General features: G+C 44.8%; 1 protein-coding gene across 1 annotated transcript in view; it reads right to left on the reverse strand.

Annotated features, from left to right (window-relative positions):
* LOC141102887 (uncharacterized) overlaps positions 1 to 25,876 on the reverse strand; it is a 78,980-nt gene that overhangs the window by 17,543 nt on the left and 35,561 nt on the right. Inside the window, exons 5-6 of the mRNA XM_073591923.1 lie at positions 6,077 to 6,119; positions 3,955 to 4,102 (exon numbers count right to left, since the gene is read on the reverse strand). Of these exons, the coding sequence (XP_073448024.1) occupies positions 3,955 to 4,102; positions 6,077 to 6,119 (191 nt within the window). The remainder of the gene's footprint in view (positions 1 to 3,954; positions 4,103 to 6,076; positions 6,120 to 25,876) is intronic.

Raw genomic sequence — 25,876 nt, forward strand, 5'->3', positions numbered from 1 at the left:
ACGCTAAAATGGTCTCTAAAAAAATAATACAGACCCTAGGTGGTGCAACACATGAAAAAACACAAATCATAATACACAAATTAAATGTGTAGAAGAAAGTCCTTCGATCAGTTCCAATTACATAGTTCACCACTTTACAGGTGAATAGGAAAAAGTTGTGTCCACATATCTTCAAAAAGCACGATTTTAAAAAACATCCACAATGCGTGTGCACAAGTTATCACCACTCCCAAAAGTGTGAGGAGGCTCAGCTCACTCACCAGACTAAACTGCCTCACAATTACATGATCTGCAAAGATGGCTTTACAAAAATAAATTCACTCCTGGTATTTAATGACACAGGCTTTTGATATTGCACAAAAAACACACATGACCGTCCAGTACCCATCAATCGACCCGCTCCCTGTCAGTGAGCTGGAATACAGGAGTCTCACCACCTTGCAGCAACATCACATCTGGGCTAGCGAACCTACATCACTTCCAGTCTGCATGCGATTACGCTCTGACAGGTTTCATTCAGCGGACTTCCTCATTAGGGCTAAACTGCATCTCACTGCACACCGATTTAAATAGGATAGCACGAGGATTAAAATTAAGCCCAAGTGTGCCAGCTACCATTAGCCAATTCATTAGGCATTCAATATACAGAAAAGAGCCCTTATTGGCCAGCACACACCATAAATTGGCCGGAACTTTTTTTTTTTAAAGAGTAAAAAAATAAAAAGCCAAAACATTCACTGTGCCGAATAAAAATACACATACATAGCAACACTTGAAATTTTAGCTCAGGTGCCTCCAATTTCTCTCTCATTGCCAAGAACTTTCCACACCTTGACTGGAGTCCACGTGTGATAAGTTGATTGGACATGATTTGGAACGTCACAAACCTCCCTATAAAAAAAAAAACAAAAAAAAACACCTTTAGACTGGACCAAAAAGGTTTACCTGCCAAGATAATGATCCTAAGCACACAGCCACGACAACACAAGAGTGGCTTAGGGCAGCCCTGAATTCCCTAGGGTGGCCCAGCCAGAGCCTTGAACCCTATTGAACATCTCCGGAGAAACTTGAAAAACTGACAGTTTGAGGGGATTTGTAAAGAAAGGTAGAAAATGCCCCAATCCAGGTGTGCAAATCTTGTTGTGTCATACACAAAAAGACATGAGGCTGCAATTACTGCCAAAGGTGTTGTATCAACAAAGTACCAAAATAAGGGGGTCTGAATACTTAAAGTGGTTGTAAACCACATTCATGAAATTTGAACTAAGCACATAGTTAGGTCCATATATTTGGACACCGCACAATTTTCACACTTTATTCTGGTGGCATACAGAGCCAAAATTAAAATGAAACAATCCAAATTAATGTGAAGCGCAGACTCTCAGATAGGTGAATGTAAACTTTTTTTTTTTTAATGTCATAGAGTATAAGATTTCCTAGCAATAAATTCCAAATACTACAACTTAGAATCAACTCCAGACCTTTTATCTTCTTAATTGATGAATAAATAACTAAAAAAGGAGTAGCCAACTGGCCATGAAACATCTTTTGATTCAATTGTCCAATTACTTGTGGCCCCTTGGGGGGGGCATTCTTAAGAGCTGCAATTCCTAAACCCTTCCTCCAATTTAGATGTACATACCCTCAAATTAAACCTCAGAGTGTGCACTTTCAGCCCATATACATTATATAACTATAGCACGAATATGTTTTGGTAAATACCTGAAAAAAAAAAAAAAGAAAAATTAAAAAATTGTGCCTTTGTTCAAATATATATGGACCCAACTGTATATCTGTAGTGTTTACTCAGCTCTTTCCAAAGCTCTAAGTGCCGTGTCTTTTTCGGCTGCTCCATTCCAGTTATCAGAATAGTCACTTCTGATACGTTCAGACACATGAGATAACAGCAGCTGAAAATTTGTGTTGGGGAGGGAGCTTATAGGTAGACAAGCAGAGAGCTTGTCTATTCAGAGTACAGCTCTGCATGTTCTTTCATTCCTCTGCCTATGTGGAGTGGGGGTGTGCGCCTTTCCTCCAATCAGCTCACACACAGTGTAAGCTCAGACTCCACACCCACTGCTGAATGGGGAAACAAGATTTCTAACACGAGCTGCACTTTCCAAAGAATTCAGATATATATGTAAAACTTATGTAGGGAGATTGGTTTGATTCCTGTGTATCCTGAGGCTAGACGACTATATTCACTTCACTGGGTATTGGAAAGTGTTTACAATCACTTTAAAGTCTACATATTGCAGTTTTGTTTTTTGTTTAATATAACAAAAAAAAAAAAACAAAACACAAACAGACATTTCTAAAATGCTGTTTTTACTTTGTCATTTTGGAGTACTGAGCATAAAGAGAGGAAAAAAAAAAAAAAAAAAAAAAAAAAAAAAAAGTAAAATATCACGCTGCAACACAAGTTTGAAGTGAAGGGGTTCTGAATACTTTGAACTTCATAGTTTTGAAGGATAGATTTTGAAGTTCTTAATCATTTTAAAAGCTTTCCAGCAAGACTTGTTTTGTCTTGACAAGTGTGTGCCAAAGTTAAAACCCTATCATCCCAAATTGATGGCAGTTTGGGAGATTTCCCTTTTTCCTGGCTATTTGACAGTATCAGGAGCGTTATGTCCCCAGAACAGTAAGGAAGGATTAGAACCACCCAACTGCCTTTTGGCCCATTTAGGAGATATCAATTTACTGTACAGGTGCAATGTGTCAGACCAAGTAGTGAGGGTAAATATCTTAAAATTAGTGGCTGGAGTGGAGCATCAAGGGAGTCATGCAGTGACCACATTAACTTCCTTCTACAAAACCAAATCTGATGAATGGGAATGTTCCTACTAAACAAAATAAAATCGCGTTGAAAACAGAACACGTCATTAGAATTGCCCAACCGCATATTGGCAACTAAAAATCTAACCTGACATGTGGTATGTAAAATTAAGTTAACTGCATTCACGGCTTGCCAACATAGTCAAGGGTTCTGCACAGTAACTACAGTTTGTAAAGGCCAACTTCAAAACCCACACAACCCTGTCACATTCCTGTCATTCTGCCAATATACACCTAGTCAGACGGAAGCTGTTTGCCCTAGTTGCAAGGAAACTTTTTTGGAATCATTCAGGCCTCGTTTTACTTTAAGACAGTAACCAAAACAGGTTACAAATTTTTTCTGATCACTGCCCATGGGTACTGTACATAAGCAGACACCAAGCCAATGAGCCTGGGTGAAGCAAAAAATCCAAACACACACACCAAAGCAAAAAGCATGCAGCCCAAAATGCCCATTTAGGTCAGCATCTGTAAGCTTGAATTGTGCATGCACATTACACCACTCTAAAATAAGTCCGCTGTAAAAGCACGCTCATAAAACCAGCCTCCCGTAAGGTTAAAGCTAACATGTTTGTAGTTTAGATCCTGGTTCCTTAAAGCAGATTAAACCGCATAGTGCTTGTGCAATCTGCCTCTAAACAAAAAAACAAAAAACCCCCACGCACCTGGCGCTGAGCCTGCGACTTCCTGTATCTCTTCCCCCCCCCTCTGCACTGACCATGAGAGTCAGGGCTGAGCCCTGACCACTGTGGTCAGTGTATGTCCCTCAGTCCCTGCAGCTCTGCCCTCAGCTGTCAGCTCCGTGTCTGTCTCTTAGTCACAACTCCTGCAGAAGCCATCCAGAGTCCTGTGACTGGCCTGAAGAGCGCTCTAAACTGGTATTCACGTGCCTCGTTTTTATAAAAAGGTGGGTACAGTGTGCTATACCTAGCTCTAATAGAGGGGCTGGCATAGAGATATATATATATATATATATATATATATATCTGGGTTAACACTTTAAGCTGGCCATGAATTAGTTTTGTTAGATGCCAATTTAGATAACCTCCCTGATAGAGACACCTCATGTGCATGGGTAACATGACAGTGGCAATTCATTTAAATATCCTATAGACATACACATCCTTCCTGGCATTTTCTGGGCATGCTCCATGGTACCTTCCTTTTTCAATATACTGAAGATTGTATGAGAACTCTCCTTGTCAAGATGCTCCTCCTGGACACCTGCCAGACTGATCAGTGCCTTCATGTCTACATCAGAGTCCAGCTGTACAAAAAAATATTGAAGTGAGGACATGAGAGAAAATACACGTGATGCTCTGAACTACAGAATAAAAATTACTGCTGGGGTATGGCCATGTTTTCCATATTAAAAGCTTCCTTCGACATCTAGAGTAGCTGCCTAGTTGGTATAGGATCAATAAGAACTTCTACTCACATAAAAGCAGTCTTTATATTAAAACTTCTGGAATTGAAAAATCCAAAGTTGTACCTTCAAGCCAACTGCCTAGAACTCCCGTTGTATGGCTGGTTAAGATTCAAGTGTAAAAAAAAATAAAATAAAAATAAGTGTGCTTTACCCCTATTGGGAATTAGGAATGTGCACCATCTAGAAAAGAAGGTGTCCTTCTCAGCATAGAGAAGGCAAAAAATTTGTCATACCAAGGCCTGTAATAAAAAACAAAAACAAAAACCACCACGGTTTCAGAAGCAAATACAGTTCTTAGAACAGCAAGATCAGGATTTTCATATTCACCACACAAACCAAGTCCTTTTAGTGGGAGTTTATGAAAGGCAATGCGCATTTAAGAGAAATATGGCCCAACATAGACCAACTGAACCTCATAACACAAATCATGGAGCTAAAAGCAGTATGTGAATCAGTAAAGCAAGTCAAAAGTCCACCAACTACTTATCCCTGGTCAGTGGATCCAAGTATTAATCCATAAACTTCCCACTTTTCAAACCTGTTGTGTGGTGCATTAAAAATCTGCATCTTTGAGGCACGGTCATGAAAATGTACCACACAGATGTTAAACTAGCCCTATAATTCACCAATTTACTTATGAGCTGTGGGAGCAGACCTCAAGTTCAGCATCAACTTCCCACTATAACACAATCACCAAGAATGTTCATGTTTTGAAATCTGTATATATAGTTTTAGCATTATGACCCTCACTTTTTCATTTGTCCAGGTGATGTACCTTAAGCCACCTGGGGTTTTTGCATCACACCCCAGGAGGCTGCAGGTGCTGAAGTATCAATCTTTCACTATGCAGGAGCTGAAGCACAAGTTATATACCGACAATGAAAGCAAAAGGTGAGAGGTCTCAGGTGTGCCATCATGGGATGTGATAAGTCTAGTGATACGTGGCATTTGCAACTTGCAGCCCTTTAGGTGGTGTAATGTAAATTTCCTTGTAACACCTCCATAGCATAGACTGCTATGCACATGTTTTCTTTGGTTCCTTCAATAGTAAAGGGAGCAGCTTCCAGAACATAGTGAGGGAGCTTTAAATGACCACCCCTAATATTTATCATGACCTGGCCAAAATAGTCTGAAGCCCCCTGAGAGAGACTGCTCTCTCCCCAGTAGGGTTTCAAGCCTTTTAGGTGGGACTTCTGCCCCCCTGAGGTAGCCTGTGGACTGCATCTGCTCTTGAGGTCGCTGAGGTGTCAGGGCTGAGGGCCTGGAGTGATCTTCCTGAGGAGCTGGCTATGGGACTACAGAGATCGGGTCTGGAGAAGAATGGTCTCCCTCACTAGACTGTCTAGAGAAAGCTGGAAAATGTGCACCTGTCCCTTTGAGAGACAGCTCAAAAAGGGTCTCATAGTATTGGTCATTCCCCAGTCTTCAACAGAATCCTGGAATGGGAACAATAAGAGTTTCCTCTTGTTACTGCGCAGTGTTTTGGAGTATCCCATGCCCTAACCCCTCTCCTGTTTAAAGTTTCTCAAGGAATTCCAAAATGACATTCTAGACTTATTGGTGCATGGACTGAGGCTTTTGCTGGGCAGCGTCTGCTCTATTACCAGCAGCATTTGGCTGACCATACATTGCCCTCACCTAGCCAAGCAGTGAGATAGGGTGGAGTGGCAAAACAAAAACCAGGAGGAGTTTAGCACATGAAAATTCTCAGTGAAAGAGTGAGGAAGGCCGTGACCAAAAGTTCAGTAAATGGTGAAAGCCAAAACAAGTTGCTATACACTTCAAATTACTAATGATGATATGAGAACTTACATTTAGCCCGGACATGGAGCTAAAACCAACATGGGTAATATGCCTGCAGAGAAAAAAAAAAAAAAAATTATATAAAGCCACATTTATAGTAGAACACTTGCAGCAAAACCCATTTTCTTAACTACAGCATTACACTGAAAATTGAGGTGTTAAAAAAGACCTAATGCATTGAAGAGGTTGACGGCTTTGCAGCAAATCTTGTGATTACCTCATCTACCATTTCATAAATTAAAAGCAATCCATGAATTTGTGTTTTACACAAAAAAGGGCACCTTCTACTGGCTGCCATCTGTCTTCATACATGACTAGAATCCTGAAGACCAAGCTAATCACCGCTGTGTCATGGAGGACTTAGAATTTCCCTGTACAACTGAAGATTTATATAAATTTTTATTTATGTTCAGGGATAAAAATTAGGAGGCAATTTTTGCATTTCTTTTTATAGTTAGACAATGGGATATTGTATACTCATTTTCAGCCATCAGATGATAGGTGCAGGCAGCGCTTGGCAGACGCAGCTGATTGAGTCTTAGCTAAACAGCAGAAAGAACATTAGACTACTGACAACTGCTCTTCCTCACTCAGTTCTCAGTCTTGACAGGGGAATCTTACTTCCTGTCCCGGTGACAACCTGCACTTTCCATTGTTTCAATTGCACAAAAAACTAGTCATGAGGCAAGCAGTTACTGCAGTGCTCTGGGAATCCTTTGATAATGTAGGTTTATATGTAAACCAAAGATTGTGTGCATACACCAAAATGTCCTTTACAGGACACTGCAGCTTTCGGTTTCAATATTGGAGGATTGTACCTAGGAGTACTGAATTTAGCATGTTCCAGTGAGATCCCATGCATGTGGTCTCACCTCTTTGGGCTGCTGGCAAGCGTCCACACATTGGCATAAACAGAGGCTCAGCTTCTGAAGACGCTCAGTGGTAGGGGCGAAACGCATCAAGCAAGCACAGTCAGTGACGAGCGTTTTACAGCCGACCCGCATGCCAAGGCAGCCATTTGAGGTTTACACATGCTTTTAATATTTTAAGTCTACTACACTAGAAATCTCCATCATACTCCCTATGTTATGAATATGCTGCTTTGAGCCAAGAAATTTATAAAAGGAGAGACCATCCATCTGTTGTGCTTGTTTGACTCAATGAGTCATCTGTTTTTGGCAAGTCAGGGGAAACAAGGAGGAGCAAAGGAGGAGAATTTTACTGAATTAAGAATCCCCCCATATTTGAATATAGCACTTTTTGGATGTGCATGGACTATATGAACCAAGATGGACACTGCTTTATTCAGATTCATTTTTAACTTAACTTTTCACCTAGATGACATTTGATTTTTTTTTAAATGATTTGTTTAAGAATGATGAATTTATCCACATTATAGTAATAAATAGAAAATATTAGGAACCAATGTTATTTTACACATTAGGATAGATGTAGTTCCTTGGATCAATACAATAGGGTTTCTAATAACATATTGGGGCTGCAGCTGTAAAGAAGGTTAAGAATTTCTAGCACTATTAGTGTGTCCATAGCGGAGGTATACTAAAGATTAGTATGAAGACTGGCCTCTGTTTATGCCATTTTAAAGTGAAACACCAGGCAAACAGCTAGATACACAATGGACTACAATCGGGGCTGACCCAACACATTGTGCTGCCTGGGCCCAAGAATGATATGCAAAAAATATTGGGTTTTTTGAAATTGCCACCCTTTATTTATAGCGCAAAAAAAAAAAAAAAAAAAAAACCCTGCAGGGGTGATCAAATACCAACAAAAGAAAGCTTTGTGGTAAAAAAATAAAAATTGTTTGGGTACAGCATCACACAATTGTCAGTTAAGCAACGCAGTGCTGTATCGCAAAAAAATGGGCCTGTCATTAAGGGGGGAAAATCTTCTGCAGCTGAAGTGGTTACTCAGGGCTAGGCAAGGCAAGTCCCTCTCAGGCTCTCACGTCTCAAACAACAACTTGTGATGTGCAACAGTGTACTTACAATACTCAGAGTAGGGATGAGCTTCGTGTTCGAGTCGAACCCATGTTCGACTCGAACATCGGCTGTTCGATCGTTCGCCGAATTGCGAACGTTATGGGCCGTTCGCGCTAAATTCGTGTGGCGCGTCACGGCCCATAATTCACTGCGGCATCGCAGTGCATTGCTGGCTGATGATTGGCCAAGCATGCACTATGACCCGCATGCTTGGCCAATCACAGCGCCGTCAGTAGAGAGCTGTAATTGGCCAAAGCCAGGGTGGCTTTGGCCAATTATGGCTCAGGGGATTTAGTACACACCCCACACTATATAAGGCCGCCTGCACGGCGGCCCTGTGTAGTGTGTGTTCCGGTGTGCTGAGAGATAGAGAGAGAGAGAGAGAGAGAGAGACACAGTGTCATTTGATTTGAGTTAGATAGATTAGGCAGAACAGTCAGTCAGTTAGCTGCACTTACAGTGTATTGTGTATATATATATATATATATATATATATATATATATACACTGTATTCAGTTTAGCTAGATCCGTTCCTGTTATCTTCTATCTAGACTATTTACATTTAATGCAGTGCGTCCTGCTCACAGTGTTCAGCTAGATCCGTTCCTGTTATCTTCTAGACTATTTACATTTAGTGCAGTGCGTCCTGCTCACAGTGTTCAGCTAGATCCGTTCCTGCTATTTACATTTAGTGCAGTGCGTCCTGCTCACAGTGTTCAGCTAGATCCGTTCCTGCTATTTACATTTAGTGCAGTGCGTCCTGCTCACAGTGTTCAGCTAGATCCGTTCCTGCTATTTACATTTAGTGCAGTGCGTCCTGCTCACAGTGTTCAGCTAGATCCGTTCCTGCTATTTACATTTAGTGCAGTGCGTCCTGCTCAGTGTTCAGCTAGATCCGTTCCTGCTATTTACATTTAGTGCAGTGCGTCCTGCTCACAGTTTTCAGCTAGAGCCGTTCCTGCTATTTACATTTAGTGCAGTGCGTCCTGCTCAGTGTTCAGCTAGATCCGTTCCTGTTATCTTCTAGACTATTTACATTTAGTGCAGTGCATCCTGCTCACAGTGTTCAGCTAGATCCGTTCCTGCTATTTACATTTAGTGCAGTGCGTCCTGCTCACAGTGTTCAGCTAGATCCGTTCCTGTTATCTTCTAGACTATTTACATTTAGTGCAGTGCGTCCTGCTCACAGTGTTCAGCTAGATCCGTTCCTGTTATCTTCTAGACTATTTACATTTAGTGCAGTGCGTCCTGCTCACAGTGTTCAGCTAGATCCGTTCCTGTTATCTTCCTACTGACAGGCAGGCTTGTCTGGTTACAGTATATAAAGCTACCTGAAGAAAATTACAGGTGTTCTATTTGATCCTATTAGTACCACGGTCAGGCAGCTAGACTATTTACATTTAGTACAGTGCGTCCTGCTCACAGTGTTCAGCTAGATCCGTTCCTGTTATCTTCCTACTGACAGGCAGGCTTGTCTGGTTACAGTATATAAAGCTACTTGAAGAAAATTACAGGTGTTCTATCCCAGCTTAGTGCAGCTACAGGCCATTAGTATGTCTGGAAGGCCAAGAAGGAGAGGCAGACAGTCACAAGCCAATAAGAGAGGGCAATTAATTTGCAGCAGGGCTCGTTCCTGCGTTCCAACTAGAGTGTCTGTGAGGGGTTGCAGTGTTGTGGCACCAGCACCAGTGCCTAAGGCCTAATTTTTCAGCTCCTGTTCAACAGGGGCATGTAATTACAATTCTTGATCTAATATTTCACAGCAGGGCCCTGTGAGGGCTTACAGTGTTGTGGCCACAGCAACACCTAAGGCCCAAATTTCTGCTGAGTATATAGGGCAGGACCCTACTTTCAAACATCTAACTTACAAACGACTCCTACTTGCAAACGGAAGGAGACAACAGGAAGTGAGATGAAATCTACCCCTAGGAAGGGAAATTCTCTCCTGTAAGAGTTAATATGGGAAAACAATTTCTCCTTTCCACTGATGCTTTCCAATCCTTGTTCCACAAAAAAACCCAAATTTTCAAAAAACATTTTTCATTGGGACAAAAAAGTGAGGTGAAATCTTCTGAAGAGGAGGAAAGACAGCAAAACAAATGTCACAGGGGTGATAACCCTTCCCTATGTTTTCCAAAAAGCTTAGAAAAGATTTTTTGGCTGGAGCTAAACACGTTAAAAATGTTCAAAATTACAAACAGATTCTACTTAACAACAAACCTACAGTCCCTGTCTTGTTTGCACCGCCTGTATACTGCTGTTCAGAGTATATAGGGCCTGGTGGCCCCACACCTTTCCTTATTTTAATTTGGGTGCGGGGTTCCCCTTAATATCCATACAAGACCCAAAGGGCCTGGTAATGGACTGGGGGGTACCCATGCCGTTTGTCTCACTGATTTTCATCCATATTGCCATGACCCGACATGACATTAAACCCGCAAGCAGTTTTAAATGAGATTTTTTCCTTTAAAAATGACATTTGGTGCAGGGACTGTTCTAAACATGGGAAACACGCGTCACTTTACAGGCATACTATAGACACCCCCCAGGTACGATATTTAAAGGAATATTTCACTTTTTTTTTTTACTTTAAGCATCATTAAAATCACTGCTCCCGAAAAAACGGCCGTTTTTAAAAGTTTTTTTTGCATTGATACATGTCCCCTGGGGTAGGACCCGGGTCCCCAAACCCTTTTTAGGACAATACCATGCAAATTAGCCTTTAAAATGAGCACTTTTGATTTCGAACGTTCGAGTCCCATAGACGTCAATGGGGTTCTAACGTTCGTGCGAACTTTCGGTCCGTTCGCGGGTTCTGGTGCGAACCGAACCGGGGGGTGTTCGGCTCATCCCTAACTCAGAGTCAGACTCCTGCAGACAATGCTGCTATGGAGAACTTGCTGGTAGCAGAATGGACAGGGTGAGGGTCAATGCTGAGCCTCCAGAACATGCACACAGTGACAGGCAGGCTGCAACACCTCAGACAGCAGAAGGTGCTGTGCAGGTGGACTGTGGACAGCTGCTCAGCTCACTTCAGACATTCCCTCAGGCTCTGAGCCATGCTGAAGATGGAGTGGGTGAGTGGAGGCGGAACTAATTGACTAGGTGCAGCGGCTGAGCGCTGTAAATGCTGGGGCGGCCGCCTACGTCACTGGTTGTTAGTAGTCGACCAATTCTAGCAACCATGATCGGCCCTGCTCCTGCTGACTGATCCGACCTGACAGGTAGGGCACGGCCAGGCAGCTACTAAGGTACAGGCATATGCAGCCTATTGCAGTACGGTGTGCAGCCCAAAGCTCAAAACACATATGCTTGACATACATACAATATTGTCAAAAGTATTGGGACACCTGCCTCTACACGCACATGATCTTTAATGGCATCCCGGTCTTAGTCCATAGGGTTCAATATTGAGTTGGCCCACCCTTTGCAGCTATAACAGCTTCAACTCTTCTAGGAAGGCTGTCCACAAGGTTTAGGAGTGTCTATGGGAATGTTTGCCATTCTTCCAGAAGCCCATTTGTGAGGTCAGAAACTGGTGTTGGACGAGAAGGCCTAGCTCACAGTCTGCACTCCAATTCATCCCAAAAGGTGTTCTATCGGGTTGAGGTCAGGACTGTGCAGGCCAGTCAAGTTCCTCCACCCCAAACGCGCTAATCTGTCTTTATGGACCTTGCTTTGTGCACTGGTCCAAATCATTTGGTGGAAGGGGGATTATGGTGTGGGGTTGTTTTTTTTCAGGGGTTGGGCTTGGCCCCATAGTTCCAGTGAAGAGAACTCTCAAGGCGTCAGCATTCCAAGACATTTTGGACAATTTCATGCTCCCAACTTTATGGGAATAGTCCCTTCCTGTTCCAACAGGACTGCACACCAGTGTACTCTAAAAAGTAAAAAAAATCCAAAGTGCTATAAGAATGGTGTGAACCTCCAAAACTAAAAAGTTGTTACACTTGAGGTTGATCTGTATAGCCAATATCTATAGGAGAGGTTTCCACCATCCCTGCCAAGTGTCAATTTTTACTTGTATGTAGGGATAAGCTCGATGTTTGGGTTGAACACAAGTTCGACTGGATTGGATGTTCACAGAAGAATGAACATTATGGGGCATTCACAGGAAATTTGTGCGCCCGCCCCATAATGCACGGCGAGATCGCAGTGTATTGCCGTAGGATGATTGGCCAAAGCATGCACCTGATCATGGCTTAGGGGGACCAAGTCCAGGCCCCACACTATATAATGCTGCCTACACGGCAGCCCTGTGTAGTGTTGATGGCATGGACGGAGAGATAGTGCGATTTAGATTAAGCAGGCAGGTTATTCAGTTAGTAATAGAATATAATTAACACACACACACACACACACACACACACACACACACACACTACAGCATCCAGTCAGTGTAGCCTATATCTACAGTGCATTCTGTGGTGTACACAGTGCAATGTGGCGTTGCAAAACAAAATATACATCATGTCCAGAAGGCCACCAAGGAGAGGCAGACGCTCACAAAAAAAAAAAAAAAAAAAAAAAAAAAAAAAAAAAAAAAAAGGCAAGCAGGCTCTGTCTACAGTCAACAGTTCTGGTCATGGACATAGTGCATCCTCTGCAGGTGGCCGTGGGGCACTCTTGTCCTTTTTTCTGCTGCTGGCCATGTTATTGAGCCAGAAAGAGTTGGTGGAATGGATAACAAAGCCTCAGAGTAGTTTGCGTTCCAATGCAGCTGCCAAAGCGGCCTATTCCACAGTCACTCCTGTAGCCCCACCATCATTCACGGAGGAGTCCCCCAAACTATTTGACCACAGTGTCGGGTACATGCTGCTGGAGGATGCACAGCAATTAGAAGGCTCTGATGTCAGTTCCCAGATTGAGGAAGGGAGTAACGTGAGCCTAGAGATGGGGTGCCCAAGGAGGACAAGAAACTGGCATTCATGTTCCGCCAGCCGCAGCATACTGCCACGTTTGCTCCAGTGACGAGGAGGGAGGGGATAATGAAGTCAGACTACTTGGGTGCCTGATGGGAGGAGGGAGGAGGCACAACTCCAACAAGGCCGTCCTCTAGGGGGCAGCTTAAGGGCAGCCACCCTACTGCATCACACTGCAGAGCTCCGCAGGTTTAGGGTACTGCTGACTCCCCGCTGATTTTGAAAAGTTCCTTGATGTGGGAGTTTGACACATGTGCAGCAGATTGCACCGTTGTGGTTGGCAACCCATGTCGGAAGTGGATCAAGCGTGGCCAGAACAGCAGCCGCCTGGGCACCACATGCTCGACTAGACATATGACAACCTCCCATGCAGTCCATTGGCAACAGTACTTGAAAGACCCACTTCAAAGAAAAAGGCGGACTACTCCTTATCTGGGATCTCCAACCCCACTATACTTCCAATCCTCTCAAAAAATCTTAACTGAGGAATTAAAGTTATAGCAATAGGTGTCCCACGTACTTGCAGCCAATCTGCTATCAGTACACCTCCATCTGATTTTAGCAGGCAAATTTCCCTATCTCAGTTGCTAAACCGTAAAAAGAAAATTCGGTCCCCCAGCCATCCACATGCTCAGAATCTGAATGCTAGCTTGGACAAATTGCTAGCATTGCAACTGCTGCCTTTTCAGCTGGTAGACTCTGCCCCCTTTCGTAAATATGTGAAATGGGCTGTACCTCAGTGGCAGGTTCCAAAACGCCATTTCTTTTCACGGAAGGCCATTCCAGCTCTCTTCCGGCATGTGTAAGGCAGTGTTTTGGCCCTTGGACAGGGCGGTCAGCAGTAAGGTGCATATTACCGCTGACTCATGGTCTAGAACAGTGGTCATCAACCCTGTCCTCAGGACCCACTAACAGGCCAGGTTTTATGTATTACCTTGGGGAGATGCAGACTAGAATACTGCAATCACTGAGAAGCAAATGAGATCACCTGTGATGTATTTCAGTTATCTTGCAAACCTGGCCTGTTAGTGGGCCCTGAGGACAGGGTTGATGACCACTGGTCTAGAAGGCATGGGCAGGGACGTTACCTTTCCTTCACGGCACACTGGGTAACTCTGCTAGTAGCCAAGGACAGGGTTCAGTATTGTTGGAGCTTGTTCCGCCACCATGCCTCCAAAATGCTAGTGGCGATTCTGCAGCAGCCCTCTCCCCCACCCCCTTCTCTTCCTCTATGGCCTCTTCTGCAGATTTGTCCTTTGAACCAGCGGTGCTCTGTAAGTGTTCAAGGGCCTACGCAAACACTCAGGCAAAAAGAGGTCATGCAGTGCTTGAGTTGGTCTGCCTAGGGGACATAAGCCACACTGGGGGAAGAGATTCTGTCAGCTCTGCAGGGGCAGGCTGAGAGTTGGTTGATGCCATGCCACCTTCAGCCAGGAATGGTTGTATGCGACAATGGCACCAACCTTCTCTCCGCCCTCCGACAGGGACACTTGAAACATGTCCCATGTTTGGCACACATCCTGAATTTGGTGGTGCAGCGGTTCTTGAGCAGGTACCTAGGCTTACAGGATCTCCTGAGGCAGGCCAGAAAAGTCATTGGTCATTTCCGCCAGTCATACAATGCTAGTGCTCAGCTGGCTGATATTCAAAGGGAATGCAACCTGCCCACCAACCGCCTCATTTGTGACATGCACGCCAGGTGGAACTCAACGTTGGCAATGCTGCAGCAGCAGCACTTGCAGCAGAGGGCCATCAATGAGAAGGGCCGGCTGACCGATGCCTCAAGACAATTTCATTCCTCAGCGCCAAGGTCTGATCGGTTCAAGCAACCATCACTAGCGTCTGCATTACATGGTGCAGGAATATCTAGGGGCAAGAGCAGACTTGGAGACCTTTCCAACAGCCTGTCCACAGACTGATTGATAGGCTCACATTCATAAAAAAAAAGAATCAGTCTTGGATCAGCAGCTATCAAGTACCTGATGCTGATGTAACTGATTTTTTCTAAGGATGTGGGATCCCTTGAAGGCTGCCTATGCTGAGTGACTATCCTATTCCTCCGCAATCTTGATGCTAGCTTCCAACAATATTTTTGTTTTAGGGCACCAGCACCACTGCCTAAGGCCCAATTCCTCCCCCCCCCCCCCCCCCATTTGACAGGGGCATGTAATTACAATTTTTGATCTAATATTTCATAGCAGGGCCCATTCCTGCACCTAACAAGCATAACTGAGTGCTTACAGTGTTTTGGCATCACCAAAGGCCCAATTTTTCTGTCCCTGTTTAACAGGGGAATGTAATCACAATTTTTAATATAGCATTTCACAGCAGGGCCCATTCCTGCACTCATCAAGAGTAACTGAGGGCTTACAGTGTTCTGATACCACCAACACCTAAGGCCCAATTTTCTGCAGGGTATATAGGGCAGGCCGTATAGTATATATACTTTTGTTTAGAGTATATAGTGCCTGGGCCCCCTCTCCCCCCCCCCCCCCCAAGCCATTTTTTTTTTTTAATTTGGGTGCGGGTTCCCCTTAATATCCATAACAGACCCAAAGGGCCCGGTAATGGGCTGGAGTGGGGCAGGACCCTGGTCCCCAAACACTATGGCAATAACTTGTATACAAGCCTTTAAAATTAGCACTGTTTTTTCACGTTCATGTCCCATAGACTTTAATGGTGTTCGAACAAACTTTTTGCATGTTCTGCTGCAAACCGAACTGGGGGTGTTTGGCTCATCTCTACTTGGTCTTATTTTCAGTTTAATGTGTACTATGTGAAGTTACATACAGTGCAAAAGTATTCACCCCCTTGGCTTTTTACCCATTTTGTATTGTTACAGCCTTTAGTTCAATTTTTTTTTTTAACCTGAATTACATGTGATGGATCAAAAAATACAATTAGTCTAAGTTGGTGAAGTAAAAATTAGAAAAATATATCTACATAAAAACTTTCAGAAATAAAAAAAAAAATTTGGCATGTGCATATGTATTCACCCCCTTTGTTATGGAGCCCACAAAAAGCTCTGGTGCAACCAATTACCTTCAGAAGGTACATAAATTAGTGAAATTATGTCCACCTGTGTGCAATCTAAGTGTCGCATGATCTGTCAACACATCTTTTTGAAGGACCCCAGAGGCTGCAACACCTAAGCAAGAGGCACCACTAACCAACCACTACCATGAAGACCAAGGAACTCTCCAAACAAGGGACAATGTTGGTGAGAAATACTAAAGTCAGGGTTAGGTGATTAAAAAAAAAAAAACCCACCACATAATCCAAATCTTTGATGATCCCTAAGCAGCACCATCAAATCTATCATAACCAAATGGAAATGAACATGGCACAACAGCCTGCCAAGAGACAGCTGCACACCAAAAAAAACTCATGGACCGGGCAAGGATGGCATTAATCAGAGGCAGCACAGAGACCCAAGGTAACCCTGGAGGAGCTGCAGAATTTCCACAGCAGAGACTGGAGTATCTGTACATAGGACGACAATAAGCCATACGCTCCATAGAGTTGGGCTTTATGGCAGAGTGGCCAGAAGAAAGCCCTTACTTTCAGAAAAAAAAAAAAAAAAAAGTTACTTACCGGTAACATTTTTGCCAAGAGTCTTTCAGGACAGCACACTTGAGACCTCAGCTCCTCCCCTCTTAAGAAAAAACCGCCTCCACCAGTCCTTTAAGTCGCCCCTTCCCTCCAGCCCATCAGTTTTTGCATGAGAACCTCCAGACAGTCTAGGGAGACATAAGAACACATCATAACAACCTTCATATTCCTAATGTTCTCACATCCTAGTGGCAAGACAACATTTTGGGTGGGTATCGGTGCTGTCCTGAAAGACTCTTGTAAAAAACGTTACTGGTAAGTAACTTCGATTTTCCCCATTTCCTCTTTCAGGACAGCATACTTGAGAAGATAAGCGAGCCCTTACCCTAGGGTGGGACTACTACTGCCTGTAGAACTTTATGCCCAAAGGCCTGGTCCTGGGCGGGCAGACAATAAGTAGTGCTTAACGAAAGTCTTAAAACTTGATCACGTTGCTGCTCTGCAGATTTGATTGGGTGTGGCACCAGCCCACTCTGCCTGTGACGTTGCCATAGCCCTAATACCTTCCGGAACTTCAACCCCTTTTGCTATATAGGTCTGACTGATAGCCAATCTTAGCCATCTGGCTATAGTGTGTGTCTAGAGGCTTTGGAACCCATCCTTGCCCCTGAGAGAAAAAAAAAAAAAAAAAAAAAAAAAGAAACAGATTTCTTAAACTGCTCCGTAACCTCCAGGTACTTTAATGCACATCTTCTGACAACTAACTTGTCGAAGACATGCTCCTGTTCTTCCACAGGATTTGAACAAAAAGTGGGTAAACAGATTTCCTGGCTTCTATGAAATTCAGAAACCACCTTCGGAAAAAAGGCCGGATCGGTTTTAAAAATAATCCTATCCGGAAAAACTTGAAAGAAAGGTGCCCTCCTAGAGAGGGCTTGTACCTCACTAACCCTCCTTGCAGTAGTGATGGCTACTAAGAAAACCATCTTGAGGGTTAAAAACTTCACCGTACAAGACTCAATAGGTTCAAAAGGACCCTCTGTAAGGGCCTGCAATACTAAGGACAAATCCCATACCAGAAAGGGGTGAGAGCTGACTGGTCTCTGCCTTCTTAAAGCTTTAAAAAAAAAAACCTCGATATCCAATGATTTACTGCTAGCTGTTCAAGGAATACACTTAGAGCTGGCACCTCACTTAAGGGTACTAAGGGCCAAACCCTTATCTGCCCCACTCTGTAGGAACTCCAGCACTGCGAACACTAAAGGAGCTCTCTGCGCACCAAGAATTTAATTTCTTCCAGACCTTCAAATAGATTCTGCGCGTCTCTTCTTTCCTAGAAATTTAGAAGAGTTGTTACCAATCCTTCGGAAAACCCCTTACTTCTCAGCATGTACTCTTCAGTAGCTAGATTCCACCTGAGGGCAGCAGATTGGGCCTTGAAAGAGTAGATCTTCCCTGACCGGCAATATCCAGGGTGGTTCCACCGCCAGCTTTTTTTTTTTAGGACAGAGAACCATGGCCTCCTGGGCAGTGTAGCGCTATCAAGATCAGGGTCATGTCCTCCAATTGGAATTTCCTCAAGACCGCAGGCAACAGGACAGGAGGGGGAGGGGGGGGGCATAGCATTTTGAAAAATGCCAGCTCTGAGACAGAGCGTCCACCTCTAATCGCCCCCTCCCACCTGTTCAGGGAGAAGAGGGGAGCTTTCGTGTTCTCTCCTGAAACGAAAAGGTCCACACATGGGACCCCCGCACTTCTGGATAATCATCTTGTAGATGACTTTACTTAGAACCCAATCGCTTTCCCTCAACTTCCTCCAGCTGAGGAAGTCTGCTCTGGTTTAATGCCCCCTTTAGGTGGACTGCTGATAGTGAGAGCACCGTGACCTCGGCCCAACTGAAAATTGTTTCCGTCAGAGCCCAAAGGGAACTGCTTCTGGTGCCCCCTTGTCGGTTGACGTAAGCAACTGCTGAGGAATGGTCTGAGCGGATCTGCACATGTCCCCATGGAGCTCATGTTGGAAGGCTCTGAGAGCCAGACAAATGGCCCTCAGTTCCCTCCAGTTTGAGGACTGTCTTGCGTCCTCGACTCCCCAGGAACCCTGCGCCAGAGTCACCCCCAGGTGTGCGCCCTAATCTGTGACGCTCGCGTCTGTTGTCACAATTCTGGACACAGGCAGCACCCATTCCAGACCCTGCAATAGGTTTGCTGCCTTTCTCCACCACAGCGATCTCTTTACCCATACTGGAATGAAAACCGCCAAGTCCAGGGACTTCTGAGTGCGGTCCCAAACTCCCAGAATGAACAACTGTAAAGGGCGGAAGTGCAATCCTGCCCACCTTACTGCAGGGAGGGCAGCTGTCAGCAACCCAAAGGCTGACATGGCCTTTCTTATGGAGATTTGTTGATTGCCCTGCAGAACTGCCAAGGCTCTGTCTATTTTGCAAATTTTTTCTTCGGGAAGAAAAACTCTCCCTTGGGGTTGAGTCCAGGATGTAACCTAGGAACGTGATCCTCTGGGATGGAATCAGGCTGGATTTCTCCAAATTTAAGAGCCATCCCAGGTGTTCCAATATATCCTTTGCTACCTGCAAATCCTGGACAAGCTGCTCTGGCGAGGAAGCAAAAAAAAGGAGCAGGTCGTCCAGGTATGCGATTACAGAAATTCCCTGAAGACACAAAAAAGCCAGAGCCTCCACCATAACCTTGGTGAAAATCCAGGGCAACAAGGATAGCCCAAAGGGGAGGGCTTGGAACTGAAGATGCACTACTTCCTCCCTGGACCTTACTGCCAGCCTGAGGAATTTCTGACTGTCCTCTGCGATCAGAATGTGCAGATAAGCATCCCTTAGATCTATGGACGCCATGTAGCAATTTGGAGGAAGTATTGTTTTTTATGGAAAAAATGGAATCCATCCGAAACTTCTTGTAGGCGATTGATAGGTTCAGGGGTTTCAAGTTCAGGATGAGCCTGAACTTCCCGAGGCTTCCAAACCACAAAGATGTGGGGATAGGAACCCCTGCCTATTTCTCCAGATGGGACACGCGATATTACATCCTGCTGTTCTAGATCTTCCAGTGAGGCTAGTAATGCCGCTGCCTTTTCTGCACTTTGGCAAGTCCGTGACTAGCAGCGTGTGTGTGTGTGTGTGTGTGTGTGTGTGTGTGTGTGTGTAAAAAGGATTGGAGGTAACCGACTCCCACTGTGGGAGGAAGGCCCCCCAGTCTTCCTCCCACTGGGGTTAACTTGTCATTGGGTTTTTCAGGGCTGTTCAGGAGGGCGAAAAATCGCTCCTCTGCACCCTCTGCCCTTGTTGGTCCAAACTTTTTCTGCGACTCTGCTCTCAGAAAATTAAACTTCCTTTGTAAACGAGTTTTCTTTAGGCTGTTCCACCAACTTCTTCTTTAAGGGGAAGGCCTTTTTAATCGGCCGTTCGATCAAGAACCGCCTCCAGATCCGGACCGAACAGCAACAGCATCCTTTCTGGGTCCCACCATCCCTTTTTAAATGGTATCTACTAGGACCTCATGTACCAGAAAAATTTTCTTCTGCTCTCCAAGGGCCACGTACATTCGGTCATGTAGAGACAGATTTCTTATCCTCTTGGATGACACAAAAAACAAACAAAGGCGCCTCTAAGTGCAGAAGATAAACAAGTTTAATGCCCCAACTGGGTTTAAAAACACTTACAAGATGGAAGGTGTAATCAAGCACATCGTGGGTAAGGCTGCATTGGAAGGGGTCACGGTCAGAGGAAGCCTTCAGAGGGGATGGATGTAGTCACTGACAGCAGCGGTGTGGAGCACAGGGAGCCGCTGTGAAGCCGGCGTCGTCAGCATGGGAAGACGGCGAACCCGGAAGTGATGTCATCCGCTGAGCGGCTCTGTAACCAGCCTGAACCGCAAGCAAACAGCCAGAGAGGGGATGTGATGTCATCAATAAGGGACGCGTTTCGGAACCAATCGTTCTTTTCAACCTATGGCTATAGTGATGACTGGGGAGGATATATATATACACACACACACACACACACACACACTAGCAGTGGATTGGCTGGGGGGCGGGGACAACAAAATTTGATAACGATGAGTCCATTTAATACATAGATATATAAATACACCTGCAACAGCATTCTTAAGAACGGGGCAATGGAAAAGAAGAGTAATATAATAATAAAAAAAGGATTGGGATAATGAGAGTTAAAAAAAAACAGATCTATGTTTTTTTTTTTAAACTCTCATTATCCCAGTGACTACATCCATCCCCTCTGAAGGCTTCCTCTGACCGTGACCCCTTCCAATGCAGCCTTACCCACGATGTGCTTGATTACACCTTCCATCTTGTAAGTGTTTTTGAACCCAGTTGGGGCATTAAACTTGTTTATCTTCTGCACTTAGAGGCGCCTTTGTTTTTTGTGTCATTATAGATCCTGCTTCAGTCTCTTAAAGCTGCAGCCCTTTTTGCTGAAGATTACCATCCCACCATCCTCATCATCCTTACCAGCACTCTCCTTTTTATTTTGGACTGCCGATCTCTAATAGAGACATTACCTGGACTAAGTTAGTCCTGTGCGCCCTATAAACTTTTCTAGCCATTATCCTCTTGGATGCCTAGGGTGGTGTGGATTGCTCCCAAGAGCTCTTCCACTTCCTCCAAGGAGAGTTTATATATCGGGAGGTTCTGGAGGACTTGCCGTCCACCTTCCCTCCATCTGATTCTCTTGAGGAATGTGAGGATGCACTATCTGGTTCATCCTCCAAAGCCTCTCTGGAGCCCCCCGGTAACTCCTCACTGACGGAGGGACCTGAAGGACCAGGTGCGACATCTTGCTGCGCTGGCAGTGGACCGGCTGGGGGCTGTATAGGCTTAAAATTTCAAACAATGCTTTAAAAGATTGAAAAGTGCTGGAAAGCTCCTTAACAGAAGCTGCCAGGTCAGAGCTCTGTTCCATAGAGTGTTCCCTGACTAAGCTTTCAATGCATTTATTGCACAAAACCTTCCCCCAGGACTCCCCTAAAGTACTCCTACATGATGGACACTTTCTTTTGGACACATGCAAGGGCTTGGTTTTTTCTGCAGATTTGTCCTGAAACGACAAAACAAGCCCCCGCCAGCATCAGCAACAGTCTTTTTAAAAAATAAAAATCATGTGACCAACACCAGGAGTGCACCCCCCCAGGACCAACCACCACCAGGGTCCCAAACGCGTCTCTCCTCCCCTCTGACTACTAGGGGGGGGGGGGGTTCACCCGTGGAGCTAAGTGGGAACATGGTAAGGGAACACCACCCCAGGGTTCCACTTACCTTAGTGTGGCTGGTGCTGGCATCACCCGGCACAGAACGGGAACCATCAGTCTCTGACATCTCTCTGGCCAGAGGAGTGGTCCGCCTCAGGATGCTCCTTTGGCTGTCACTACAGCCTTAATGGAGCCTGCACCAGCCGTCATGCCGTTTGTTTTCAGTCCCGCAGGCAGGAACCGGAAGCCGTGCGTCGAACGGAAGTGCCCTCCCCGCCGGAAATGACGTCGCCCGTCATCCGACTCAGCGCTGAGCTCCATGCTGACTCCCCAGAGCGAGGGGGGATCTGGATACCTCCGCATCGCCCTCCCCAGGCAGCAGAGAAACGAACGCCCAGGCCTCCACATTCCCCAAGGGGAGGACAGGGAGTGCAATGCTACAGCAGGTAACTAGATTCCCCATCCGTCCTGTGTACGAGACCTCCATCTCTCCTTCCAGGATTACACCGGCCTCAGCCTCCCCAGCTGAATTAGCCCAGGTTCCTAGTGATGTCTCCTTGCTGGAGGAAACACCAAAACTGATGGGCTGGAGGGAAGGGGCGACTTAAAGGTCTGGTGGAGGCGGTGTTTCCTAAGAGGGGAGGAGCCAAGGTCTCAAGTGTGCTGTCCTGAAAGACGAAATAGGGAAAAAAAAATTCCAACCTGTGTGTGATTATATATGTCAGTATTACATTGTATATCTCTGTATGTTGTGGTCGTTGAGGTGCTTATCTAATAGTTTTTAGAAACTAATCGATGCTCCCCACTGAGACCACCGCCTGTGGAAGGGAATTCTACATCCTTGCCGCTTACAGTACCCTCTACGTAGTTTAAGGTTAAACCTCTAATGAGTGGCCACGTGTCTTGTTAAACTCCCTTCTGCAAAAACGTTTTATCCCTATTGTGGGGTCACCAGTACGGTATTTATAAATTGAAATCATATCCCCTCTCAAGCGTCTCTTCTCCAGAGAGAATAAAGTGCAGTGCTCGCAACCTTTCCTCATAACCAATATCTTCCAGACCCTTTATTAGCTTATTTGCCCTTTGTACTCGCTCCATTTCCAGTACATCCTTCCTGAGGACTGGTGCCCAGAACTGGACAGCATACTCTAGGTGTGGCTGGACCAGAGTTATGTAGATCAGGAGAATCATTTTATCTCTGGAGTTGATCCCTTTTAAAAAGGCATGCCAATATTCTGTTTGCATTGTTAGCAGCAGCAGCTTGGAATAGCTGAGCCCATCTACTAGGACCCCCAGAGGTTCTCCCCCCCAGTATATAGATTGCATTCATATTTTTGCCACCCACATGTATTTTACATTAAACCTCATTTGCCAACCCCATTAATTTGTTCAGCTCTTCTTGCAAGGTTTCCACATCCTGCGGAGAAGTTATTGCCCTGCTTAGTATCGTCTGCAAATACAGATTTAACTGTTTACCCCATCTTCCAGGTCATTTATGAACAAAATATAATAGGATTGGTCCCAGCACAGAACCCTGGGGGACCCCACTACCCATCTCTGACCATTCTGAGTACTCCATCACCACCCTCTGAACTCCCCCTTGTAGCCAGTTTGCGTATTGTTGTAATATTGAAACCCATTGAGATTTCCATACATTAGATGATTCCACCATTATTGTTAAGTTCTTGATCAGTAAGAACTTAGCACTGCACTTTTATTTGTGGTGTGGGAACACATAACAGTGCTTAGTGGCAGGCCTTTTACTGACACTTCTTTTACCTCCAATAGTTTATTGTAAATAGTGTGGCGATTACACTAAAGATTGGCATGTGGAATTAAACAGATTTCAGTCCATGGGGGGCTGGCCCCACCAGGCCAGCCCCCCATGGACAATGTGCCTGGCTGCTGAGTTAATCGCCCCATCCCTGCACTGACAGGCAGCAATGATTGGCACTGATTGATACTAATAGAAAGCACTGATTGGCAGCAATGATTGACAGCACTAATAGGCTCAGAGAGGTGGCACTCAGCCAATATTGACGCCTAGTGAAACTGACAGGTAATGTAACTGCATGCAGAGAGAGACCAGCTGTCAAAATTCAGTGGTGATGTGGTGGGTGGGACCCAGCAGCTATTAAACAGCCAATGATTCGGCTGCTTAAGGGGGTGGGGCCACATACACGTAGCAGCTGGTGTTTAATAACTGCTGGTCCCACCCCCAACAGCAACGCTCAATTTTGACAGCTGGTCTCTCTGCTATCAGTTACATAACATGTAAGTTTCATGCTCAGCACCTCTGGCAAGCATCAATATCTGTTCAGTGTGTAACGGTCTCACAGGCAGCACAGATTGCACACATTGGCTGCAGCCTGTCACAGCAGTCACAAAGGCTGCTCTCTGGAGACAGCCCGCACAGATACAACTTGTCACTGCCGGCTACCACCCCTTTTAAAATGCCACCTGGGGCCATGGGCCCACTGGGTCCCATGGTAGGGCGGGCCCTGACTACAATTCTGTTTGCAGTTCTATGCAAGTAAAGCCTAACTTTGGTTTTCCAACACAACCTTTGAAATCAGTTCTTCCATGCTAATGGAAGGCGATAATTCATATGTACGTGTTGACTTGTCATGCTGTCTTCTGCTCTGTGTGGAGGCAGGGCTTTGCTTCTTTAGGTCAGAGCCTCGCGGGGGGGGGGGGGGGGGGGGGGGGGGGAGTACATGTACAGTGGGTAAAATAAGTATTGAACACATCACCATTTTTCTAGGTAAATTTCTAAAGGTGCTATTGCCATGACATTCTCACCACAGGTCGTTAACCGATACATACAAAGAAACCAAAACAAAGTTCAGAAATTACAGTTGTGTAATAAAATAGAATGAAAAAAAAATTGCACTAATTGAAATTTAATACAAAATCCTTTGTTGGTAATGACAGCTTCAAGACACCACCTTTATGGAGAAACTAATCGAATGTTGCTCAGGTGTGATTTTGGCCCATTCTTCCAGTCTTCAAAATTTTTGAAGGTTCCCCAGAAGGCTGGCATCTGTTGTCACCACCTTCCAGGTAACTGGTAGGAAGGACTTTCCTTTCTGAAGATTCTTGGATATCAACCAAGAAAGTCCATCAAAGCCTCAGTTGGGGGATAAACGCATCAGGAAGTCTGGAGCTTGGATATTTGTTCCAAGTTGACAGGATACTGTTTTGCAGCAGGCTCAAATGAAACTGCGCATTAGAAACGGCCTTGAATGATGCTACCATCTTTCCCAACAATCTCATGCAAAGTCAAATAGAAGGATTCTTCTTTGCTTTGACCACCTGAAATCAGTTCCCTTATGGAACTAATCTTTACCTGGGGAGAAGAACACCCTCTTCTGAGCTGAATCTATGATCAGGCCCAAGTACTGCAATCTCCTTGATGGTTTTAAGGAGGATTTCTCTAGGTTGAGAATCCAGCCTAGGTATTCCAGCTGACTGTGGAGACCAAACTCTGGTTTAAGCGGGCTACTAACTGATCTATCAAGAGTAGATAGTCTAAATAAGCCAGAATAGTAATCCGCTGAGCCATTAATCTGGCTAAAATCTGGCTAAAGGGGGAGCCAGAACCTTGTAAACACTCCAGGTGCAGTAGCTAGACCGAAAAGGCAGAGCTACAAACTGAAAATGAAGATTTTCTATCTTAAAGCATAGATATTTCTGATGAGTGTGGAAAATAGGTATATAGATAAGCATCCTTGATGTCGATTGACGCTAGCAGTTCTCCACCTTGTAGAATTGTGACCACTGATTGGATTGACGCCATGCGAAAAGAGTGGGTATTAAAAAACGGTTTCGATCTAAAACGGGTCTGACATCTGTTTGGTTTTGGCATCATAAAAAGGTTTGAATAAAACCCTAACCCTTGCTCTTCCATGGGGACCACTGATATCACTTTGAGACGAGATGATCCAAAGCCAGAAAGGGAGTTTTTCCTGGGTCTCTGGGAACGTTTGATCTGAGAAAACAAGGGAACTTTAGTCTGTAAGCTAGAGATATTGAGGAAGCCACCCATCTGCCTCGACACTGTTCCTGCCAGACCCTTAAGAACTGCAGAAGT

This window comes from Aquarana catesbeiana, linkage group LG07 (genome assembly GCF_042186555.1).
Source record: "Aquarana catesbeiana isolate 2022-GZ linkage group LG07, ASM4218655v1, whole genome shotgun sequence".
NCBI lineage: Eukaryota > Metazoa > Chordata > Amphibia > Anura > Ranidae > Aquarana > Aquarana catesbeiana.